Below are 22,591 nucleotides of genomic sequence, written 5' to 3'. Positions count from 1 at the left end.
AGAGAATTTATGTTAAAAATTTCAAAATATATTTCTTTTTTATATAAATTTTAGTGCCTACATTCTTTTATCTGAAATATTTTTTGATATTATTAAACATAAACGTGATGTTCAGTGATAAAATTAAATAATTCACTTTATACAATATATTTATAAATCTATTAATATTAAGTAAAGTGAAAAAAATAAAATAATTTTTTTAATAAAATTTTTTAATAAATAGAATAAACAAAGAAAATAATAAAGTTTAATTAGATATGCATTGTTTTTTTAGCACATAAAGTTTTCAGAAAAAGTATAAATAAGAAAAATAAATCATGGAAAAAAGAAAAAAATAGAAAAAAATGCAATTAGCATTATTTTTAATATACCGTAATTGAAATTATATATATAAAATAAATAATAAAAAAAGGATAGAATAAGAATTGACCATTCTCGCCATCTCTTGAATAATAAAATATCTCTCCAAAGGATAAAATAGGATAGATAAAATAGAATAAAAATTAACTATTAGTACCATCTTTTGAATGTTTTCAGAAAGCATTTTTTTTAGAACTCAAGAGATGGTACTAACAGTCAATTCTTATTCTATTTTTATCTTTCTCTTATTACTTACTCTCCTTTTCTATATTTGAGTTTTGTGTACAGCACTCAAGAGATGGCGCTGATTTCACAATTTTTATTTCTATCTCTATTCTTTTTTTACTTGCTCGTTTTGTCTATATTTGCTTTTGGCGCGTAATCAGAAGTACGAGATCTTCTAAATTGATTGTATTTTCACCGTTTCTCTTTCAAAATTATATATCTTAATTTTTAATATAAAAAATATAGATATTTACAATGTATTTCTATGAAATTACGATCTTGTAATATGTAATATATCCTGTGATATGATACAAGTATTTTAATACCGTGTGACGATAGCTTTGGAATTTAAACAAATGAAAGTCTGACAATAAAGTCAAGAAGAAGTTTTGTGTTATTATTGAATATTATTGTTTGTCGAATCTATTTCTCGTAATTTGTTATCTTATAAAGCATTCTTAAAACATGCAATTAATTGTCCAAATACTAACTGTTATCGAATGACAAGAGATATTTAATATCATATAGTTCATAATATCTTTAATGAAAGATTATAAAGAAAATATTAATTTATAAATTATTTTTATATCTTCAAATTTTGATTGTTACTACAAAACATATTTAATCCGTATATACATTTCATTGTATTTCACCATTTAATTTTTTAATTTCACATATAAATGAAATTTAAATATTTGAAAAGATCACATATTGTAAATTATTTTTTAAAATATTATTTTGAATAACATTAAATTTAAAAATTTTGTATGTCACATATACTTTCTAGAATTTTATCCATCAGCAATATGTTAAAAGGATTTGTTAAGAATGTTGTTATCAGTATTTATTTTTTTTATCTATATATTTATATCTTTAAATATTTGAAATTTTATGATACAAGATCAAAAAAATAAAATAAATTATTTAAATTATAAATTTAAAAAAATATATAATATTTATTTATTTACTAAGAAAATTAAAAATTAAAAGAAAAAAAATTTATAATGGAAATATATATAAATGAAAAATATATTATAAGAATAATATCTAAAAAATTATAAAATATTAATTATAATTATAAAGTAATTAGAAAAGAAATTATGAAGTAAAATTATTATAAAAATCTTATTATAATTTTCATATTATCAAGTATATTTATTTTTTACTATTTAATATTTATATAATTATTACGTTATAATATCTTTGCTATATATTTTATTAAAATTTTAATACATGTATATTCAATATATAATAAAAATTTTCATTATATATATAGTATAGCACATTAATGAAATTCTAAAAATTTATTAGCCATTTCTGGTTAATGCATCGACAGATTTCTAAAGAAGGCATGTGCAAGGCTACTGATACTCATTATTTTTCATAGTAGTATTATATGTGTATCTCTTATATAGAAATGTATAGAACACAATGACCTTGTTATCAGTAACAGTCATTTTTCGAATGATACACTTCAACTGATTATTTCAAGATTGGTCATTTCGTATTTCTTCACTGATCATAATACATCAATATTGCTAACAACTCTACACGATTATTTTCTTGTTACTTGTGAGTATACTATATTAATTAATATTATTCAAATTTCATTGAATAAAAATTAATTTGGAAACACATATTACACTTTCTGTTTGTTTTCTTGTTAAATATGTAATAATAATATATATATGAGAAATTTATGGAAAAAATTATTGCTTTTTCTATTCTGTTCCAAGTTCTTCATATTTATTGAGCTACAATATAGTTTTGCTGTCCAACGCAGGAAAGTCACGCGGTAATAAGGAAAGTGTTCTATAAGAGAAAAAAAGAAGGAATGTTCGCGTTGGTACAACTTTCAATCGTTGCACCTTTCCCATTTGTAATTTGATCGTGTATACGTACATCACAGGAATATCGATTGAATTTATATATTTCATTTTTAAAAATTATAAGTAACACTTAAGTTGAATAGATTTTTTTTTATTACTATTCAATTATTATTGAATAATAATTGAAACTGAGATAAAAATTCTCTTAAAATATTTAAGAAATTGTAAGAATTTTTAATAACAAGTTCATAAAATTTACAGTTTTTAATTCTTAAATATGAAGATCGCCGTGATCGGTGCTGGATCTGCTGGTCTTGCTGCTCTACGACATTGTACTTCTGACACATATGACACTCAAGTAATATGTTACGAAAAAACAGATCAAGTAGGCGGTACATGGGTTTACAGGGAAGAAACAGGTTTAGATCGATACGGTTTACCAATACACACTAGCATGTACAAAAATTTAAGGCAAGTCAATTATAAAAAGAAATTGAAAAAATTATTTATTTATCTTGTCCAAGATATATTTAATATGTTGTTATATTATTTTTTAATAATATATTTAATATTTGTTTATTTATTACAGAACAAATCTTCCAAAAGAAGTGATGGGATATCCTGATTATCCTGTTCCAGATAATCCTGACAGTTACTTGACTCGAACGCAAATACTTGAATTCCTAAATTCATATTGTGATCATTTTAATCTCCGCCAGTACATCCAAGTACTATATATTATTTATAGATATAAGAATATATTATATTTAATATTAGATATTATATTTGTGTTTTTTTTCAGTTTCTTCATAATGTCGAATTAGTGGAACCATCGATCGGGGATCGAAAATGGATGATCAAAGTGAAAGATTTAAAAAAAAATATCATTTTAGAAGAATCATTTGATGCAGTTATGATATGCAATGGTCATTACTTCGAACCTAGTATACCAAATTTGAAAGGTCAACAAATTTTTCAAGGAGAACAATTACATAGCCACGATTATAGGGTGCCAGATATTTTTACCGATAAAACTATAGTTGTACTTGGCGCCGGACCTTCGGGTAACGTTATTTGTGATCTTTTATTTTTTTAATAAGAAAAATAGCTTTTTTTTAACATTTTTATAAAAAAAAACAATAGGAATGGATTTAGCTTTGGAAATATCGAAGAAAGCAAAACGTGTAATTTTAAGTCATCACCTGAAAGATCCCATAGGCACTGTATTTCCTGACAATGTTGTTCAAGTAAATTATGCATGTAAATGTAATATAAAAAATAAATGTTTAAAAAATATAAAATTATTTCAATTTTTTAGAAACCAGATGTAAAAGAATTGACCGAGCACGGTGTTCTTTTTAAAGATGATACTAATGAATCTGTGGATGCGATATTTTATTGTACAGGTAATTATCAATTTAATTTTTTTATAAAATAACTTAATTATTTTTTTCTTTTTGATCAAAGGATATAAATATAGCTTCCCCTTTCTGAGTGAAAAATGTGGAGTACGGGTAGATTCTAATATGGTGACACCATTATGGAAGCATTTGATATCGATTGAAAATCCCACCCTTGCGTTGATTGGTCTTCCCTTTTATGTTTGTGCCTTCAGCATGTTCGATTTGCAGGTGCGATTAAAAAAAAAATAATATTATAATAAGGTACATAAGAACTATTTTAATATGAGTCATTCTATTTATTGATCGAAGGTCCGTTTCGTCCTACGATATTGGTCGGGAAAAAAGGACTTTCCTTCTAAAGCAGATATGCTGAAAGAAGAAACGCAAGAATTGGAAAGTCGCAAAAAAGAGGGTTTGCAAAAGAAACATTTTCATATGATGGGATTTAAACAGGATCGCTATTACAACGATCTTGCAAATACTGCTGGAATAACGCCATTACCTCCAGTTCTTACAAAATTACATAACGAAAGCAGTTTGCTTTTCTTGGATGACTTGGTACACTATCGGGAAAAGAGATATAAAATCATCGATGATTACAATTTTATTCAATTTTGAAATGATATCTTTTTCGGAATTTTTCGAAATGAACATTTTATATTTTATATAATAAAAAATATATATTTTAATATATATATGTATGTAAATATTTTTAATTTATATTATTTTATATTATATATATATATATCATATTTTGTACATTTTCTTAATATAAGTTGAATTTTTCTGAATATATTTCGTGATTGAATTTCGCGCCATGTACTAGTGCATGATTGAACCGCAAGGTGTATCTGAACATAGACGTTAGTTAAATGCCTCAGTTGCGTGCGGTGCAATACGTGATGTAGATCTGTGATAAACGTGAGTACATATCGCTCCATTATCATTTCGAAATGATGAGTATTTCCTCGATCCCGAAGTGATTCAGTGTTGAAATATTTCAGCCTGTTTTTATGGCTGAACCACGATGATTGAATCAATCGGGAATTATATCGAAAAAAATCAATGTAAGTAGACTTTGATGAAAAAAATATCTACAAATTATATACTTTTCTAGTTCGTACTATCGTTATTTTCTACTTGGTGAATTTCATAGCTCAATTATGTTTATTAATATTGTAGAAAGATATTGAAAGTAATATGTCGTTATACCAAAAAAAAGTAGAAATCCTTACTGAATCACCGTGACAAGAAGTTTTATTTACGTCGAGATTAACCAACGTTACTTTTCTAGATAGAAAGTTGCATTCAATGATGCGCGATATGTGGGCTACGCACAGACTCTCTCGGGTGAATGCATTCGTAAGAATGCATTCACGTCCGCCGTGTGTCGTGTTCCTCTTTAGCTTTATGTAATTTTACTACGAACACCTGTCCGATAGGATCTTAAATATCGTATCAATATCGGCATTTAAACGATAGTGTCAAGAAGTCAGCTACGTTTCATTGTCAACGTTTTTGTTTTCCTTATCTGTCAAATGTTTGAATTAATTGATAAAATAATTTTCGGTTATTTGAATACTGCCAATCTGGAGATACTGTGATTAGTAACTGCCAGTAAATAATTCTAGAGAAATAAAAAATATTTTAAAATGTTGATTGTAAAATATGTCATAATTCGTGAATAATTTTTAATTTTAATACTATGTTTATTACTGATACTGATTTCATTTCTATGAAATTTTTATTATATTTCGTATTTTGTTACCATATTATTTATACTATTTTGTTACCATATTATTTATACTATTTTTTTTATTTTGTTTATTATTTAATTTATTATTAATTATATTACAAAATATTATATTTAAAACTAATAAATTTTAAAAATATTAACATAATGCAAATGAAATTGTTCATACTTAATTTTTGTATTATTTAATAGGGTATTAAGGTGGAATTAAAAAAATTATAAAATGGCTACAAGAACAGAAGATGCAACATCTATTGATAATACTAATGACGGTATAAAAATTATTATTTATTATTTCTAAATATATTTTTATTATATATTTATTAAATATATTTTTATTATTGCTATGATATATGTAATTTCAGGAGAAAGTATGGATAAAGAGGTATTAGCAATTAGTGGAAATGATGAAACTAATCATCGTATTCCACCAACATATTTGTATAATTCAGGTTCTGAACAAAATACAGGAATATCTAATCAGGAACAAAACAATAAAAATCGTACTCAAGCTTCAGAAGATCAGTTAGGACCTTTACCACCAAATTGGGAAAAAGCTTATACAGACACAGGAGAAGTTTATTTTATAGAGTATGTATAACATAAATTTTTTAAACTATTGAGTATAAATTGTATTGTACTTGTTTTATATATATTATATATTATTATATTATATATTTATATATATATATATATATAAAATATAATTATTTTATAGTCATAATACAGGTACTTCTCACTGGTTAGATCCACGTTTATCTAAATTTCAAAAAAGATCACTTGAAGAATGTTTAGATGATGAATTACCTTATGGTTGGGAAAAAATAGATGATACTCTCTATGGTACATATTTCATTGATCATGTAAATCGTAGAACTCAATATGAAAATCCTGTATTGCAAGCCAAACGAGCACAACAAAATTTAGGAGAAAGAAAGAGTCCTAATTTTACAAGAAATCCTGACAAATTAAAAGGCCAAAAAATAAGAACAACTTTAATAAAAAGTACAAGAGGATTGGGATTTACAATTGTTGGTGGAGATGATTCAGTGGAAGAATTTTTACAAATTAAAAGTGTTGTACCAAATGGTCCAGCATGGTTAGATGGAAAATTGCAAACAGGTAATATAAAATCATTGTTTTTTATTATTGGATTCTTTTAATTTGAAATTTCATTACAGGAGATGTGTTAGTCTATGTTAATGATACATGTGTTCTGGGTTTTACACATAATGAAATGGTAAGTGTTTTCAAATCAATTAGCAGTGGTGAAACTGTTACATTAGAAGTTTGTCGTGGTTATCCATTACCATTTGATCCAAATGACCCAAACACAGAAGTGGTTACAACTATTGCTGTAAATACTCCAGGTAAAAATCTTATTAAATAATAATATATTTTTGTTAGAAGAATAAATTTTATTTTCTCAGATATTTTAACAGAAGATCCTAGATTATATATGGATTTGGATCCTGCTTTGCAAAGTAATAGTCGTTTCAATTTTCTGGATTCTACATTCTTGCCAGTACATAATCTTCAAAATGGTGAAAATCTTGCCACAACTTCTGTCAATTCAATGCCAGATCTTTGTATTTCGGATAAGATTAATACAATTAAAAGACCTAGTAGTACAGATATTTTATTATCCGAAAACAGTGACTTAAATGACTGTAAAGATTCATCAACGTCTTCCAAACCAGAATTTCTCAGTATTGCGATTGTGAAGGGTACTATGGGATTTGGATTTACAATAGCAGATTCTGCTCATGGTCAGAAAGTTAAAAAGATTTTAGATCGTCAACGTTGTAAAAATTTAATGGAAGGTGACATTTTAGTTAATATAAATGATATTAATGTGAGAAATATGTGTCATTCAGAAGTAGTACAAGTTTTAAAAGATTGTTCTCGTAATGAAGAAGCACTGATACATGTACAAAGAACAACATCAAAATCAAACGAAAAGAAAGAAAAAAATTCACAAGATTTTTTTAGAAGTAAAACACCAACAGCTGATATTTATAGCACTCAAACAAAAACTGTTGTACCAAGTCGACCAAAAACTCCACTTATTGATACTAGAAATCGTCCAAAATCTCCATCTAGTGCAATCAGATCAAATTGGAATGAACAAAACGAAAATGAATTAAATCCACTTGATAATCGATACAAGTATTCAGAATATACACATAACATATATTATAATGATCCATATAAAGCAAATATTACAAATTTATCTGATAATTTTGTTACAATGACAAATTTAGATGATGATTCTATAAGAAATGGTACAAAAAGAGATTGGGTTACAAATGAAAAATTGAACATAAATAATGATGTATATTCTATTGATATACCTCACCATGATAATATGTTAAAACAGAATGGATGCTTACATTCAGACTATTATAAAGATTTATATACATCGCAATCACATTCTCAGTATAGTGAACAAGATTATAATGTATATTCCATTGGTCAAGAACAAAATGTTGATACTGGTGAAATATGGGATAAACGAAAAGAGACTACTAGTTTTGAGCATGAACAACCACATTCCAGTTCGATATCACGGTAGATAATATGGATTCATTAATTTTCTATTTCAATCTATTTTCTAATATAAAATTAATTTTCATATTTTAGATATCCTCAATATAGCAACGAATTAGTATGTCCGATCGTGCCTGATATAGAATGGATAGAAACTTTAGTAACTTTAATAAGACAAGATACAGGATTTGGATTTAGAATAGTTGGTGGTACTGAGGAAGGATCTCAAGTGAGTTGGAAAGTTGCTTATACTTTAATTAAAGGAAATCAAAAATATTGATAATGTAATTGTCAGCAGGTTTCAGTTGGACATATAGTACCTGGTGGAGCAGCAGATTTAGATAATAGATTAAATACAGGTGATCTCATTATGTCTGTTGATGGTGAGAGTGTTATGAATTCGTCACATCACCATGTTGTACAATTAATGATAGCCGCTGCTCAGAATGGTAGAGTCACTTTGGGAATTCGTCGCCGAATTAATACCCAAGAACATCTTTCAGAAAATCTTCAAACGTCATATAATAGACAGATGAATCTTCAATATCCTTATGATGTAACGGTCACTAGAATGGAAAATGAAGGTTTTGGTTTTGTTATCATTTCTTCAGTTAATAAAGCTGGTTCGACGATAGGTAGAATAATTGAAGGTTCACCCGCCGAAAGATGCGGGCGATTAAATGTTGGCGATCATATTCTTGCCGTTAATCATGTAGATATTACAAATGTTTGTCATAAAGATATTGTGAATTTAATTAAAGACTCAGGTTATTCTGTTACATTAACAATTGGTTACCCTCTTGATGATTGTTGTAGTAATACATCTCTATCTCAAAAGGTATTGCTTAACTCTAAAATAATTTGTAATTAAATCCTAATATATAATATAATATATAATATATAATAAATATAGTTTTATAAATAATTTCAGGATGAACCAACATGTGATGGAGATGGAGGACAATATCATGCTGTTGAATTAACTCGTGGAACTAGAGGATTTGGTTTTAGTATTCGTGGAGGACGTGAATTTCAAAATATGCCATTATTTGTTTTACAAATTGCAGAAAATGGTCCAGCATCTATTGATAATCGATTAAGAGTAAATATAATATAAATATAATATTATCAGAATGTGATTATATATAAATGATGATATTTTAATATAAATTTAGGTCGGCGATCAAATAATTGAAATAAATGGAATTAATACTAAAAATATGACACATACAGAAGCTATCGAAATTATAAGAAATGGTGGACCATCTGTTCGACTTTTAGTTCGACGTGGTTGTCAAATGCCTTCAGTGGTAGGTGCTCCTCCACACCTCTACGACATGAATATATGAAATTAACCACTCTAAATAACAATACATTAATATTAAAAATATTAACGATATTTATTTCTGCAAATGATGATACTAATGCTAACGTTGTCCTTGTATAACATTCCTTAATAATTTTATTTGAAGCTTCAAAGTTTAACATTAGGTACCATAATAAAAAAAAAAAAAAAAAAAAAAAATATTTAAAGACAATATGAAAAAGAAAACAATGATTGCAAGAGGTTGTTTTATTGCAGTGAGAGTTAGATTAATACTGTTTTACAGTACTATGACATTTGGTACAGAAATATCTGGTGCAAACGGAAAACAGTGTTATATTGTATATTTTATGGAGTTGGTTATACATAAATGTAGGTATGTAGTAAGATATATACTTTTTATATGCGACACGTTGAAATCAATTTTTATAGCTTATATGTGCAGCTTCTATATTTGATAATATTATTTACTAGTGATTATTAGAGCTTCAAATTATACATATTGCAGTTCAACAATATTAATATGGATATTGTGGACATGGTTGTTGATTTTCAATGAAATGAATTATACTTTATAATAATATTAATATTAATTACGTATTATATATAATTATAATGTTTTGATTATTAAAATAAGAAATTTTACATACTTTTAAGTTGAAAAAACAAATATGTGAACGACTTTTCTTGCAGCTATGAACATAACTTGTAAAGTCCGATTTATAGGGATGATACTTGCTCATTCTAACAAAATTGGACTGGTGCTAACTCTATATTTAAATGATCTAATTTCTGAAAGAAAAGATATTAATTCATCCTAACACGTGTGATAGCTTGAGAGTATTGTGCCTTACGCGTGTTCCATATTTAATAACAAAATTATTAAGCAAAAGCTTAAGCTTTTGAAGCAATTATAAATTTTTTATTGAACTTTATTGTAGAGTAATCTTACAATCGACCAAATAAGTATTCGACCGATTGATGAAGGCACACCACGCAGACATTTATTGAAATTACACGAGATGGGTGTGCATCCTAAAAAACGTCAGAAAGTTCGATTTTTCATTTTACTCAACTGCTGTTCATCTAAAAATAGATATTTATGATAAACAAGCATTTACAAACATAATATTATTTTATTCATAATAAGTTAATATTATAAAATTAAATATTAATTCTGAGAAAAAATTTTTTAAAATCTTTAACTAGATCACTTTACATTTTTTTATAAAAAATATTGACCTATAAATTATATATTGAAATTCCTTGTATAAACGAATTACTGTAAACAAATACGGTGAATTGCAAATGTTAATAGAGTATAATCTATTTGTAATAACAAATAGTATTAATACCTATAAATCGTATAGGATTTACTTATTTTAATATTTGCGTAGAAAAATTATTCTCTACTAGTAGATTTTTTACTAAAACAACTCGCAAATTGAAGTATCTAAATTAAATATTTTTGTATATATGTTATACTCCGTAGTAATTGTATACACTCAGGAATATTTTGATAAATTCACGATATTTACGATAATATTGTGATGTTAATCATAAAATAATATGCTTTTGAGTATATGTATACAATTTGTGAAGAATCTCTTTGAATTTATTAATTAATGCATTATTATTTTACTTTTTAAGCAGCATTTAAAGAATATTGTTGATATTTTTTTTATTATAATATAATATTTATTATGATTATTGTACGAAATATATGCGAATAGCAATAATTAAATTAAGTACTGATACAACCAAAGAAACAAATGCATTTAATCATTTTGAAATGCAGTGTAAACGATACAAAAAAAAATATTACTACATTTATTACTTACTTAAAATCTTTGTTTAAAATAAAATAAAATAAATAACATACTTTTTTTTATTAATTATGTGAAGATATTTATAATAAAATAATGATGAAAAAAATCATTAATGAAATTGAATGAATATAGAAAATCTTTTTCGATTTTTTTTTTTTTGCGATATTGAAATGTGTTGAATATATAAAAAGCTAATAAATATATTTTTTTACTAGTAATAACTAAAAAAAAAAAATGTTTGAATGAAATATAATGAATTTAAATGTTAAAAATGAATGTATTAAACAAGATTGATTTAGATTATATTTTTATCTTTAAATCTTTTCGAATAAAAAACACTGTTTTAAAAATTTTGAAAATTTGTATACAATTTTTATTGTTTATATTTACGTAAGCTATTTTACATATATCTTAACAACAAGAAACAATAGTAAACGCATTTAAAATTTATTACATTTTATCTATATTATATAATTATGTTTATTTTTATAATTAAATATAAAAATATATATATATACATACATTTACAATTTGTATATTATATAGAATAGTGCAAACAAATTGTAAATATATAAATATTAAAAAGATACACTAAAAAATTATGTGTGACATTATGTATGACATTATTAAGATAGTTATAAGATAAAAAAAAAATTTCAATTAAAATGTATTCATTATCTTCATAATTTCATCATTAAAAAAAATTTTATCTTACAAATATATTGCATCCTTTTACTAAAAATATTATATACTTAAAAGTTGAAAATATTGTATCATTAAACATATTTTTTTTATGTTGTAATTGCAATGTAATTATTAAATTTTTTGAATCTTTCGATATTTATTATAATTCAATATTTGATATTGTATAAATTTGTTATTATTAAACTTGAAATATCGATATTGTTATTAAAATTCTATTATACAGGATCATTACTATTAATACATATATCGATAATAAACATTTACAATTAATATTGAATTTATTTTTCATTGGAAATAATTAATAAATTTTATATTTATTTATGTTTATTAAGAAAAATTTGTCAATATACAAATCAATATATAACTAACTTTATATAATTTTTATTTTTTTAAAAATATAAATATACAAATTCTAAAAAAAATATAATTGAAAAATTAAAATCTTAATAAATTTAAAAGCAGCGCCCATAGAAGATTGCGGTCAACAGTGGAATCTATGCCTACATTTCCAAGAATATACTACTCGACTCTTATGATGTCAGCCAATGTCATCCAACATTTGAAACATGTGTTTTTTATGCTTTCTATGTTGTAATATTTTCAAAATAATTATAAATTATAATTAAAAATGTTACAGAAGTATCACATTTCATCGAATTAGATAATATTAAATCATCAAATTAGATTATTTTTGTGCAACTATTTTTGCTATGTCGTCCAATTTTTCATAAAGAATCGTTTACATGTTGGCACTACTGTTGATCGCACGTATTTTACTTAGAATGTACATCATTTATTCCTGGTCCCTCTGGGCGAATGTAAACAGAATTTTTTCGCAAATATGAAGTGACACGGCCGATCTATGCGGCTACGACTCGTGCATGGAAACTGTAATTTGTAATATCGTGTTGACCGTTTTAGCAGTTCATAAGACCTCAAATATTAGTTTTAAACGCGTTACGGTAACCAGAAGATATACCTAGCGAATAAAACGGGTTTACGTTTGACCACCCGTAATGTAAGTTCAGTGAAATAGTGTGAAGACGGTTTATAATACATGGAAGTGCAATGAGGGATCTGCAGAAATTCGTTGACTGCTTGCTGACGGTAAGTACTCCGAAACGAATGGTACTAACGAACAACTGCTTTGGACTTTCCCAACTCTCACAAAATATGTCGTATTGGTCGATTTCTCCGTGAAATAAGCTTGCACATTTTAATTATCTAATTTTCCTGATAAATCGAATACATATTTTTTATATATTAGAATGTATTACAACTTTTCATATATGTATGATAGATAAATCTTGTTACATATTTTCATGTGTCCTGTTATATATGTATGGCTTATATTAGACTAGCATTTGTGAGATCACACACAATTTAACGTACAGTCACACAGAGACATATACGTGCAACAAGACAGAATATAAGGTACGGATATCTACATGAAACGCATTACGCTGTGGATATAGTAAATATTCGTAAATAAACGATTTTGATAGTTTTACCTAAATATACATTTCAAATAATTATGAAAATGTTCCGTATCTTTTAAAATGATTTTACCGTATTGCACTAAATAATTTGTGTAGGAATGATATATATTATATATATAGTATATGTATGTATGTGTACACATATATATATATATATATATTTCTTTTTTCTCTTCAGTTATATTATAACTGTGATGACTGATTATATTTTCAAGTTATCTTCAAATTTTTCTATTATCCTGATAATTATTTCTCTAATAAATAATGACAATAATAACATATAATTAATAAAATCTTTCGAAAAATTGTTTATTATTATTATTAATTTCTATTTTATTCATTGTTTTATTAATTGATTTAATTAGAGTTACTATATTTTAATATTTTTATAATAAAACTTTTTAAAACACAATATAATAGAATTTATTTATTTTTTTATTGTTATTTTTAATTTACTATTTAAAATTGCTATTTACTTTGTATAGATTTTTTTATTTATTTAATTAAATTATAAATTAAAATATATACATTATAAAAATAATAATAGTTTATTTAGAAATACAATTTTTAAGTTTTGTTTTATGTATAATATATCAAATAATTGTATTAAACCTGTTTAATGAATAATTCATTCTGAACAAATTATCTATATAAATTATATTTCAGATTTTCATTTCTCCATTCAATTTTCATTTATTATGGTAATATTATGGTACATAAAAATATTAATCAATACATTTTATAACTAAAATGTAAATCACATATTTATGTTATTGTGTTGTTATAATTATATAATTCTAATTTTATTTTATTTTATTATAATTCTAAAATTTTTTCTTTATAATGTTTTTCTATAATTTCTTACATAAATATTTTTATTTTGTTACTTAATATTAATATAACTATGTAATGTATATATATAGAAGTTACAGAAGAAAAGATAAATATCATAAGGAATCATTGAAAATATAATATAAAAATTAATACTTCCTCTAATTTGAACTTTGTGACTTCAACTTAATTAGAAATATATCTCATCTCACTATATTATATAAATAATAATGATAAAAGATAGATGGAATTATTGGAAACAATATGAAAATCTAGAAATGATATGTCATGACCTCCAATTTAGCAGTAATATATTTTATCTTATTAATTGTAGACTTTTATATTTAATTTCTAGAGTACAAAAATTCAGTTATAATTCAGCTTTGAAATTGTTGCATTGCATTTTAAAATATTTTATCTTTTATTGAATAATTTAATTATTTTAATATAATATTAAATTTGTATTTCCACTATTAGTTTTAATTGATTAATTGATAAGATATGTTAAAATATATAGTTTAATCATCTTATATATTATAGTGAAAATTATATTTTTTTCAGTGATGGGAGCACAAGATGTCTTCAAACATAGCAGATCCCAACAAATTTCAAGAAGAAATGTTTTTAAAATCAAGTTTTAAAAATGCATTAAACCATGATGATGTTATTAGATATCCAATTGCAAAAAGAATGACAGAAACTCTGTGCTATAATTTAAAGAAATGTGAAAATAATATTACATATGTACCAAGAAATAACATTCTTTCCCAAATAGACATTAATTGGATGCAAGATAATCCATGTGATACAACTGAATTTTCAACAATTATTAAATATTCATCTGATATATGTTTAGTTAATCATTGTATGTTAAGTGAGAATGTTAATTTTAATTGTAATTATAATATAATGCATTATCAACAACATAAACAAATTTCACAAAATTATATGTATTCTATATATAATTTATGGAGAATTAGAACAAATAAAAGTTTGCCATTATTGATTACAAAAAGAGTTGGTACACAGTGGAGGAATTGCTTCTGGAGAATATTTTTAATTCCTTTTATTATTTTATTATTATGTACAACAATATGTAGTGCAGATCCTAATCAATGTGCAGTTGGTCTAACAACACCTGGAAGTAAGTAAAAAAAAATAATTTCAAATTTTTTATTTAAAAATATATATATATATGTATTTATGAATTTAAATTTTTCTTGATTTTGAAGTATTTGTAAGTTTCTACTGCAGTTGAATCTATAAATAATACTAAACTATCTTTCTCCTTTTGGAATTCTAATGTTGGTGCTAAATGTATATCTATATTTAATGTACAAGATAGATACAGTATAAGTTAAAATTTAGAGTAAAATCATTGAATATTTTATTAAATATTGATGTAAAATATGAATTGTAAAATAATTTGTAATCAACATTTATTTTTGATTTAAATTTATAAACAATATATTACAATATAATAATATATTTTATTAAGGAACTTGGCCACAAGGTGATATTGTTCTTGAATATGGTCAACCTTTGAGAATACTTTGTATACTGGATGAATTTCCTGGAAAAAATGCTTCAGATCTTGTTTTCTTTCGTAACCAAAAAGAAATGGAACCACAATTTATTAAAATTATAAATGAAACTACAATATCATTGGATGTTGAAAAACCTCCACCTGCAGAAGATATGTATTACTGTAGATTAAGATTACAAAATAATCGCAGTAAGCAATTAGAAGCAGTTTGTTTGAATAAAGTTGTGGTTGGTTGTAAGTATTTTTTTCTTAAATTCTAGAGATTAATTATTTTTTAAGTAAAAAATTATAATTAATGTAGTATATATCTTCTTATTAAGTTAGGTCATTAATATAAACTTATCAGAATAGGCTAAAAGTATTTCATGAATACAAAAGTGAGCATTCAATGTCTGCTTTCATAAAGATTATATCATTTAATGTGTTTTGTATCTTGGAATTCATATTTGACTGTCATTTAAGATAAGATCATAAATATAAAAAACTTTTTATACAAAAGAGTTATTTATAAGTATTCTTAATATAGTATTTATATAGTATTTTTTAGAATTTAAAAAGGAAATATATAATAATTTATTTACTAATTATTAATAGTTAAACCTCAAGTACCACAAAACTTCAGTTGTGTATCTTATAATTGGGAAAATATGATATGCTCATGGGAACCTGTCCAAAATTATGTTACAACAACATATACTCTTGTATTTAAATTACCAGGAAGAGCAGGAGGTAGAAAATTATATCCATGTCCAAAACAAGAAAAAGATGAAAAATTAAATATGTGTTTGTGGGATACATCCACTAATCCAATTTATCGACAACCGTATGAATATTATACATTTATATTGAATGTAAATAATGTTCTTGGAAATAGCAGTTTTACATATAAATTTCATCATTTTGCTCATGGTTTGTATTTTTTTATTTAATTTCGATTAATAATAATTTAATTATAATTTACAACATTATTTAAATTGTTTTAGTTATTCCTGCAAAACCAGCTAATCTATCAGTTATTAATAAAACATCTGATAGTGCATTATTGCACTGGAGTGTGCCTTATCCAATGCAAAATTTTCCACCTGGATTATATCATAGAATCATGTATCAAAATCAATGGGATCATCAAAAAGTTTGGCAGGTAAATTTAAAAATCTTTATTTGTATTATATATAATATAATATATTTGAAAATGTGACATATTATCCACTAATAATGAATATATTAGGTAATCAATATTACGAATGATATTCACTTGGATAGAAGATCTTATAATCTTACTGGATTGGAATATGCAAATACTGCATATGATGTACGAGTTTTCATGAAAAGTGCTGTCGCGACTGGAGAAGACAAATGGAGTAACTTTAGTGACGTTACTTTTAGGACACCACCAAGATGTAAGTTGCGTTTCTTATAATTTTAATTTTAGGTATTGTTAGGTATTTCTCGAAATATTTTTTATATTCTTATATATTTGATATTTTAGTACCTGGCCGTCCTCCAAAAACCGATATTGGAAGCTTTGAAATAGCAGAAAATAGTGCTAGTAGGGACGTATATTTGTACTGGCAAGCTATACCACAGTATTTAGAAAATGGTGATTGTTTCAAATATGAAATTGTTCATGTAGAGGAAAATGGAAGAAAATTATCACTTGTGCCGAATGAAACTACGAGAACATATGCTAAATTTAAAGGAATTAGAATATATTCTAATTATAGATTCGAAATTGTCACAACAAACATTGTTGGAGCGAATAAAAAACGTGCTAAAATTTTTGTGCCTAGTCAATACGAAAGTAAGATTAAAAAAAGAAAATAAAGTTTTATGATATATATATGATATATAATATGTATGCATTATAAATGAATAATAATATGTTTATATTACAGTACCGCAAGAACCTGTAGCATTTACAAAAATTGCATTTGATGGAGGTCTGTATGAGTTATCATGGAAACCACCTAATATGAATAGAGAAATTGTAAATTATACAATTTTTTGGTGTGATAATGAACGCGATCGTCCTTATCAGTGTAATGTATGTATTTGTTGATAATTTCGTTAATAAAAAAAAGGAAAATAGAATACTAGAATTAATGATTACAGGGTTATCTAGATTGGGTACATGTATCGAAAAATACAACAATTTATAATATGACAGTACCAGATCCCGACAAAGTATACCAATTTGCAATTTCTGCAAATACGAATAAAGGTAGTAGCGGCATGGTATGGGCATCATGTACTGTAATACATAACAAAGTTGTTGGAAAAATGAAGTCTGTATGGATAAATCGAATTGGTTCGGATTTTATTGAAGTTGGTTGGAAATTAGATTGTTCGGATCGCATTGGAATAGTAGAAGGATTCAATATCTATTACTGCCCTATTGTTTCGCCATATAATCTAAATTGTAAAGGTCCAAAACTTAATACAACGATAAAAGCCGACCCTCATACTATTCATGGCATCGTGAACAATTTAAAACCATATACAACATATATGTTAGCTGTTGCTGTTCTTACTAAAAGTGGAGAAGGATTGCATAGTGATCCTTTATATAATACAACACTTGAAGCTGCACCAACAACTCCACCACAGGATGTAAGAATTATTAATGTGACAAATACAACAATGTACATTACTTGGAAACCACCAGAAGCAATGAATGGCGTATTGCGTTATTATGAGGTTTATTATAATGATCACATGCAAAAAGTTGAAGAAGCAAATCATATTGAATTAAAAGGCCTGTTAGCACATATGAATTATAGTATTAGTATAGCAGCATGTACTGTGTCTTGCAGTATAAAATCGCCTACAATTTCCAAGATTACAAAAATCGGAGTACCGGGAACAGTGAATATACGTAATGTACGCTTTATGAATTCAAGCCAAGTGATTGTCATTTGGAATAAACCCGAATATTCTGCTGGATATTTGAATTATTATGAAATATTAAGTGACGGTGAAATACAAAATAGTACTAGAACAGGTAATATTTTAATAAATATTCAGAAATTATTAGAATAGTAAATAAATTAGAATACTTTTCCTAACGCAATGTATGATTTTTTATTTATTTTCTCATATTGCTATGAAACAAGAAAATTTTTTTATGAAAATTTATCGTTATTGAGTATATAACAAATAGTAACAATAATAACAATAATAATTTTGAAAATATTTTATTTTTTTAAAATCATTTTATTTTAAATTTTTAAAAGATTCTTAAATAAAAAAATATATAAATAAGTATATTTTGTAGTACAATAAATATAAATAAGTACATTAAATTAAGTATATTTTTTTTTCATTATAGAGAACATTAAAACAAATTCAAAAATATATTTTTATTTATTATTTATATTATTATAATAAATTTATTTTTATTTATATTATAATATATTTATAGTTGAAAATAATATTATTTTGATTTATATTTTGATTTATTTTAAATGGTGTAAACATGATTTGAATTAATCTAAATTAAATTACTTATGAATAATTCAATAGAACTTTATTTGAAAATGATTATTTTTGTTTTGAAAGATTACATTTATTATATGTTTATATATTATATAAGAATTTTTCTTATATATATATCTTATATATCTTATATAAGAATTTATGAGAAATTGATAACAATTCTTTTATAATAAAAATATATTTTGCAGAAAATTGTTTTGTAATTGTTATATTATATATAAATTTATGAGAAAATTAACAAAATATTTAAAAAATGCAATTTTTGAAATATTTATTATCACTATTTGTTATACATTCTTAACTTGTTTTTGCTATATGACCATAAATAATTGAAATGTCACATATTGTATAAAAAGAATTTTTTTATTCATTGTTTAAAATTATTTTATCACTAACAAATATTTCAGAGGCTCAGATACCTATTCCTGATTGCAAAACTCTAGGACGAGAAAGATTATATCAGTTTCGTGTAAGAGCTGTTAATATTGCATCAGATAATACACATTTAAAAGGTCCTTGGTCTGAACCTGGTGAAGGAAACTGTTATAGTGATGGTAAGTATAAAATCAATTTTTTTTTTCTTTGGATAATTTTTTAATTAAAATAGTTATGTAACAATTATATTATATTATTTAGGGCCATCATTTAGTGTATGGGTTATAATATGGGTGATAGGAGGTATTAGTATTGTAGCATTTCTTCTATGTCTTGCACATATATCAAAAAGGTATGAATAACTCTTTACTAAATACTGAATATTTTGTAAAATAAATTTTCTTATTTACATATATTTTTTGTCTGTTATAGAATGTGGTTGAAGTGTAAAGCTATGCAAGATGTTGAAGTTAAATTACCACCAGGATTAGCACCAAATATGGTACTGTGTATAAAAATAAATTGATTATTTTATCATATACATATTAAAAGATTTATATTTATTATTTATATATTATTTATATATATATTTATATTTATTATATTTATTATTATTACATTTTGAAACATTTAAATATTTTAAATATTTTTGTTATAGAAACTTCTTCAAAAAGTGGGTGAACAACATATACGACAATCTTCTGCTGATTCAAGTGGTTGCTCAAGTGGACAAGAATCTGTTACCTCTTCGCTAACATCAGACTCTCAAGTTTCAAGTGATAGTGGTACAGAGATAGATCCGATGCCGGTATCGCCCAATAAATTACTCGAAACTTTACCAGCTTGGGAATCTTCGAGTCTTCGCCAAAGAAATGTTGGAATTACTAAACCATTTACGGAAACAGCACGCTGGGAATCATACGTGAAAGTTACAAAATCTGGAGAGCCTATTATTGGAGACACATTATCTTTGGCACGATCTACACCTAATTTAACTGATAGTACAGGTTACACAACTTCACAACATACTTGGTCTTCAACAGGTTATATTAGTATGCCATCATCAGAAGAATTATCTAGTAATCCAAGTCCTGTTCCTAAAGAAACTTCAACTGCAGGTGGCTATAGTATTATAGGAACGGTTCCTAAGTCTATAAAATCCAAGTCAGAAGATGATAGTGATTTAACTGAATCCACTGCAGATACATTAATATCCACCAAGTCAGAAACTAAATCTACAAATCCATATATTACTTTGGCATCTTTAGAGCAGAAACAAAAAGATAAGAAAACTATTGATACTTTACACGATCTAGATGAATTAACGTTTATTGAATCGAACAAATCAAAATTAGAATCTTTGACTTCGTTTTCACCTTCTGACAAAATTTCTAAACCATATGTGCAAACAGGTTTAATTGATCCACTAAAGAAACCATTCTCCCTAAGCAATATTGATGGTACAAGAAGCACGACAATGTCTACACCATTCGCAGCCACATCTTTAACTGACTCATGTAATAAACCATTTGTTTCCTCTTTTGTAAGTCCAACTACTACTTTAGCATCTACGCTTGATACATCATCGAAACCTTATGTTTCCGTATCATCGATTTCTGAAGTTTCAAAGAAACCAAATCTTCAAACAGTTACTTTAGAGTCTTCACAAAAGACCACTGTGCCTCAAACTTCAACAACCGATGGTTCTCAACCATACGTTCGTGCAAGTTCTGTATTTCAAATGCTACAACAACAACAACAACAAAGAGGAAAATCAGACACTCCCATTTCAGAAGTGATAGATGAATCAGAAGAGGATGTTACCACTGTGTATCCTCTGTGTTGGCAAACAAGTGGTACAAAACCTAGCTCGAAATTAGACGCAGATAAATCAATTATTACGACTAAACAGAATACTGGATATGTTACCATAGCAGAGAACCCAAAGTTAGATCAACATAGAACGTCGACATTATCATCATCGTATGTGCAGCATGAAAGGTTTGAGAAGCCATTGCCACAAAATACTACTGGACAGTCAGATGAACAATACAGTAAAGTGACTGTTGTGCCAAGTACTATTCAATAAAAAGGAAAAGGTGCAAATACATCAATTGTGGCAGCGTAGCTTGTGTATTTTGTTATTTTGTGTAAACTTTTTTCAATGTAGGAACATTTTTCAATGAACAATGATGGTGCAATACGATTTCACGTTTGTAGGTGCTTTCAAAAGATAATGAAACTTAAATCCTACATTGGTTTTACGGATATAGTATTTAGGTTGGAGACCTGACAAATACTAAATTGGAACACAAAACGTGCATCCTAAAAAATATATTGCGATATTTTGTTAATACGTATCGATGTGTTTAAAATTTTAGTGTTTTCTAGGATTCTTCACAAGACAGCATGATTCGATATTGAATCAACGGCTGAAACAAGAAAAAAAAAAAAGGAAAATTAAAAGTAGAAATTGAAGAATGTCGTATGTAAAACGATATATTCGGTATAAGGATACATCGAATATGAAACACCCTCATTTGTGAAAGTATGTATAAAATGAATTTCTTTTGTATCATATATATTATCATACAATGTGATTTGAAGATCACTAGCAACGCCATAGAGTAAGGATTTAGAGTAAGGATTATAAGTAAATTATGTGGCATACATCTATCGACAAACAATTCGTAGTTATCTGAACAATCAAATTTTTTGCTATCTATACTAGTATAATAATTTTCACTGTAGAAAAATTGTTATTTAATCATTGTGAAGCTTTTAATCGACTCTATATAGTAATATTAACATTTCGAAATACGTTCAAAACAACGATTTGAAAAATTTCAAAGATGTTTTCATTACGA

General features: G+C 25.5%; 3 protein-coding genes and 1 long non-coding RNA gene across 14 annotated transcripts; 3 read left to right on the top strand and 1 right to left on the bottom strand.

Moving 5' to 3' along the window:
• Positions 1-1,908: 1,908 nt before the first annotated feature.
• LOC100872741 (senecionine N-oxygenase) lies at positions 1,909-4,610 on the top strand. Of its 3 annotated transcripts, none has more exons than XM_086911555.1 (9): positions 2,021-2,157; positions 2,322-2,380; positions 2,676-2,885; positions 3,004-3,142; positions 3,217-3,478; positions 3,558-3,661; positions 3,733-3,820; positions 3,882-4,045; positions 4,127-4,610. In XM_086911555.1, the coding sequence occupies exons 3-9, from the start codon at positions 2,692-2,694 to the stop codon at positions 4,433-4,435; spliced, it is 1,260 nt and encodes a 419-aa protein (XP_086767681.1). In that variant the 5' UTR covers positions 2,021-2,157; positions 2,322-2,380; positions 2,676-2,691; the 3' UTR covers positions 4,436-4,610. The 3 variants fall into 3 exon arrangements, with proteins under 3 accessions (XP_031774812.1, XP_086767681.1, XP_086767682.1); XM_086911556.1 differs by having other exon boundaries at positions 2,322-2,427; XM_031918952.2 differs by lacking the exon at positions 2,322-2,380 and having other exon boundaries at positions 1,909-2,157.
• Positions 4,611-4,688: 78 nt separating this feature from the next.
• LOC100872383 (membrane-associated guanylate kinase, WW and PDZ domain-containing protein 1) lies at positions 4,689-11,993 on the top strand. 9 transcript variants are annotated; one of them, XM_086911549.1, is made up of 12 exons: positions 4,689-4,738; positions 4,822-4,884; positions 5,763-5,842; positions 5,936-6,161; positions 6,289-6,692; positions 6,752-6,940; positions 7,001-8,141; positions 8,214-8,349; positions 8,416-8,958; positions 9,052-9,222; positions 9,296-9,430; positions 10,386-11,993. In XM_086911549.1, exons 3-12 carry the CDS (start codon positions 5,794-5,796, stop codon positions 10,548-10,550), a joined length of 3,159 nt encoding a protein of 1,052 aa, XP_086767675.1. In that variant the 5' UTR covers positions 4,689-4,738; positions 4,822-4,884; positions 5,763-5,793; the 3' UTR covers positions 10,551-11,993. The 9 variants fall into 9 exon arrangements, 6 of the variants coding, with proteins under 6 accessions (XP_086767675.1, XP_086767678.1, XP_012346965.2 ...); XR_015293154.1 differs by adding an exon at positions 9,703-9,820 and having other exon boundaries at positions 4,697-4,884; positions 8,419-8,958; XR_015293152.1 differs by adding an exon at positions 9,703-9,820 and having other exon boundaries at positions 4,697-4,884.
• A 291-nt stretch (positions 11,994-12,284) lies between these two features.
• On the bottom strand, positions 12,285-13,337 carry LOC147657074 (uncharacterized). Its single transcript, XR_015293156.1, has 2 exons — positions 12,958-13,337; positions 12,285-12,866 (listed from the first exon to the last, which is right to left on the bottom strand). It is a non-coding gene; the product is annotated as an uncharacterized LOC147657074 (long non-coding RNA).
• On the top strand, positions 12,943-22,159 carry dome (cytokine receptor domeless). The gene is made up of 13 exons (XM_003697203.4): positions 12,943-13,085; positions 14,870-15,452; positions 15,807-16,088; positions 16,449-16,763; positions 16,838-16,995; positions 17,083-17,254; positions 17,344-17,655; positions 17,750-17,898; positions 17,967-18,855; positions 19,757-19,903; positions 19,986-20,076; positions 20,157-20,226; positions 20,383-22,159. The coding sequence occupies exons 2-13, from the start codon at positions 14,885-14,887 to the stop codon at positions 21,811-21,813; spliced, it is 4,584 nt and encodes a 1,527-aa protein (XP_003697251.2). The 5' UTR covers positions 12,943-13,085; positions 14,870-14,884; the 3' UTR covers positions 21,814-22,159.
• The last annotated feature ends 432 nt before the right edge of the window (positions 22,160-22,591 follow it).

This window comes from Apis florea, unplaced genomic scaffold, assembly GCF_048593485.1.
Source record: "Apis florea isolate Af1SG1 unplaced genomic scaffold, ASM4859348v1 contig_3325_pilon, whole genome shotgun sequence".
NCBI classification, from domain to species: domain Eukaryota; kingdom Metazoa; phylum Arthropoda; class Insecta; order Hymenoptera; family Apidae; genus Apis; species Apis florea.
The sequence above is the reverse complement of the archived record's forward strand: the minus strand, read 5'-3'. Positions and strand labels throughout refer to the sequence as shown.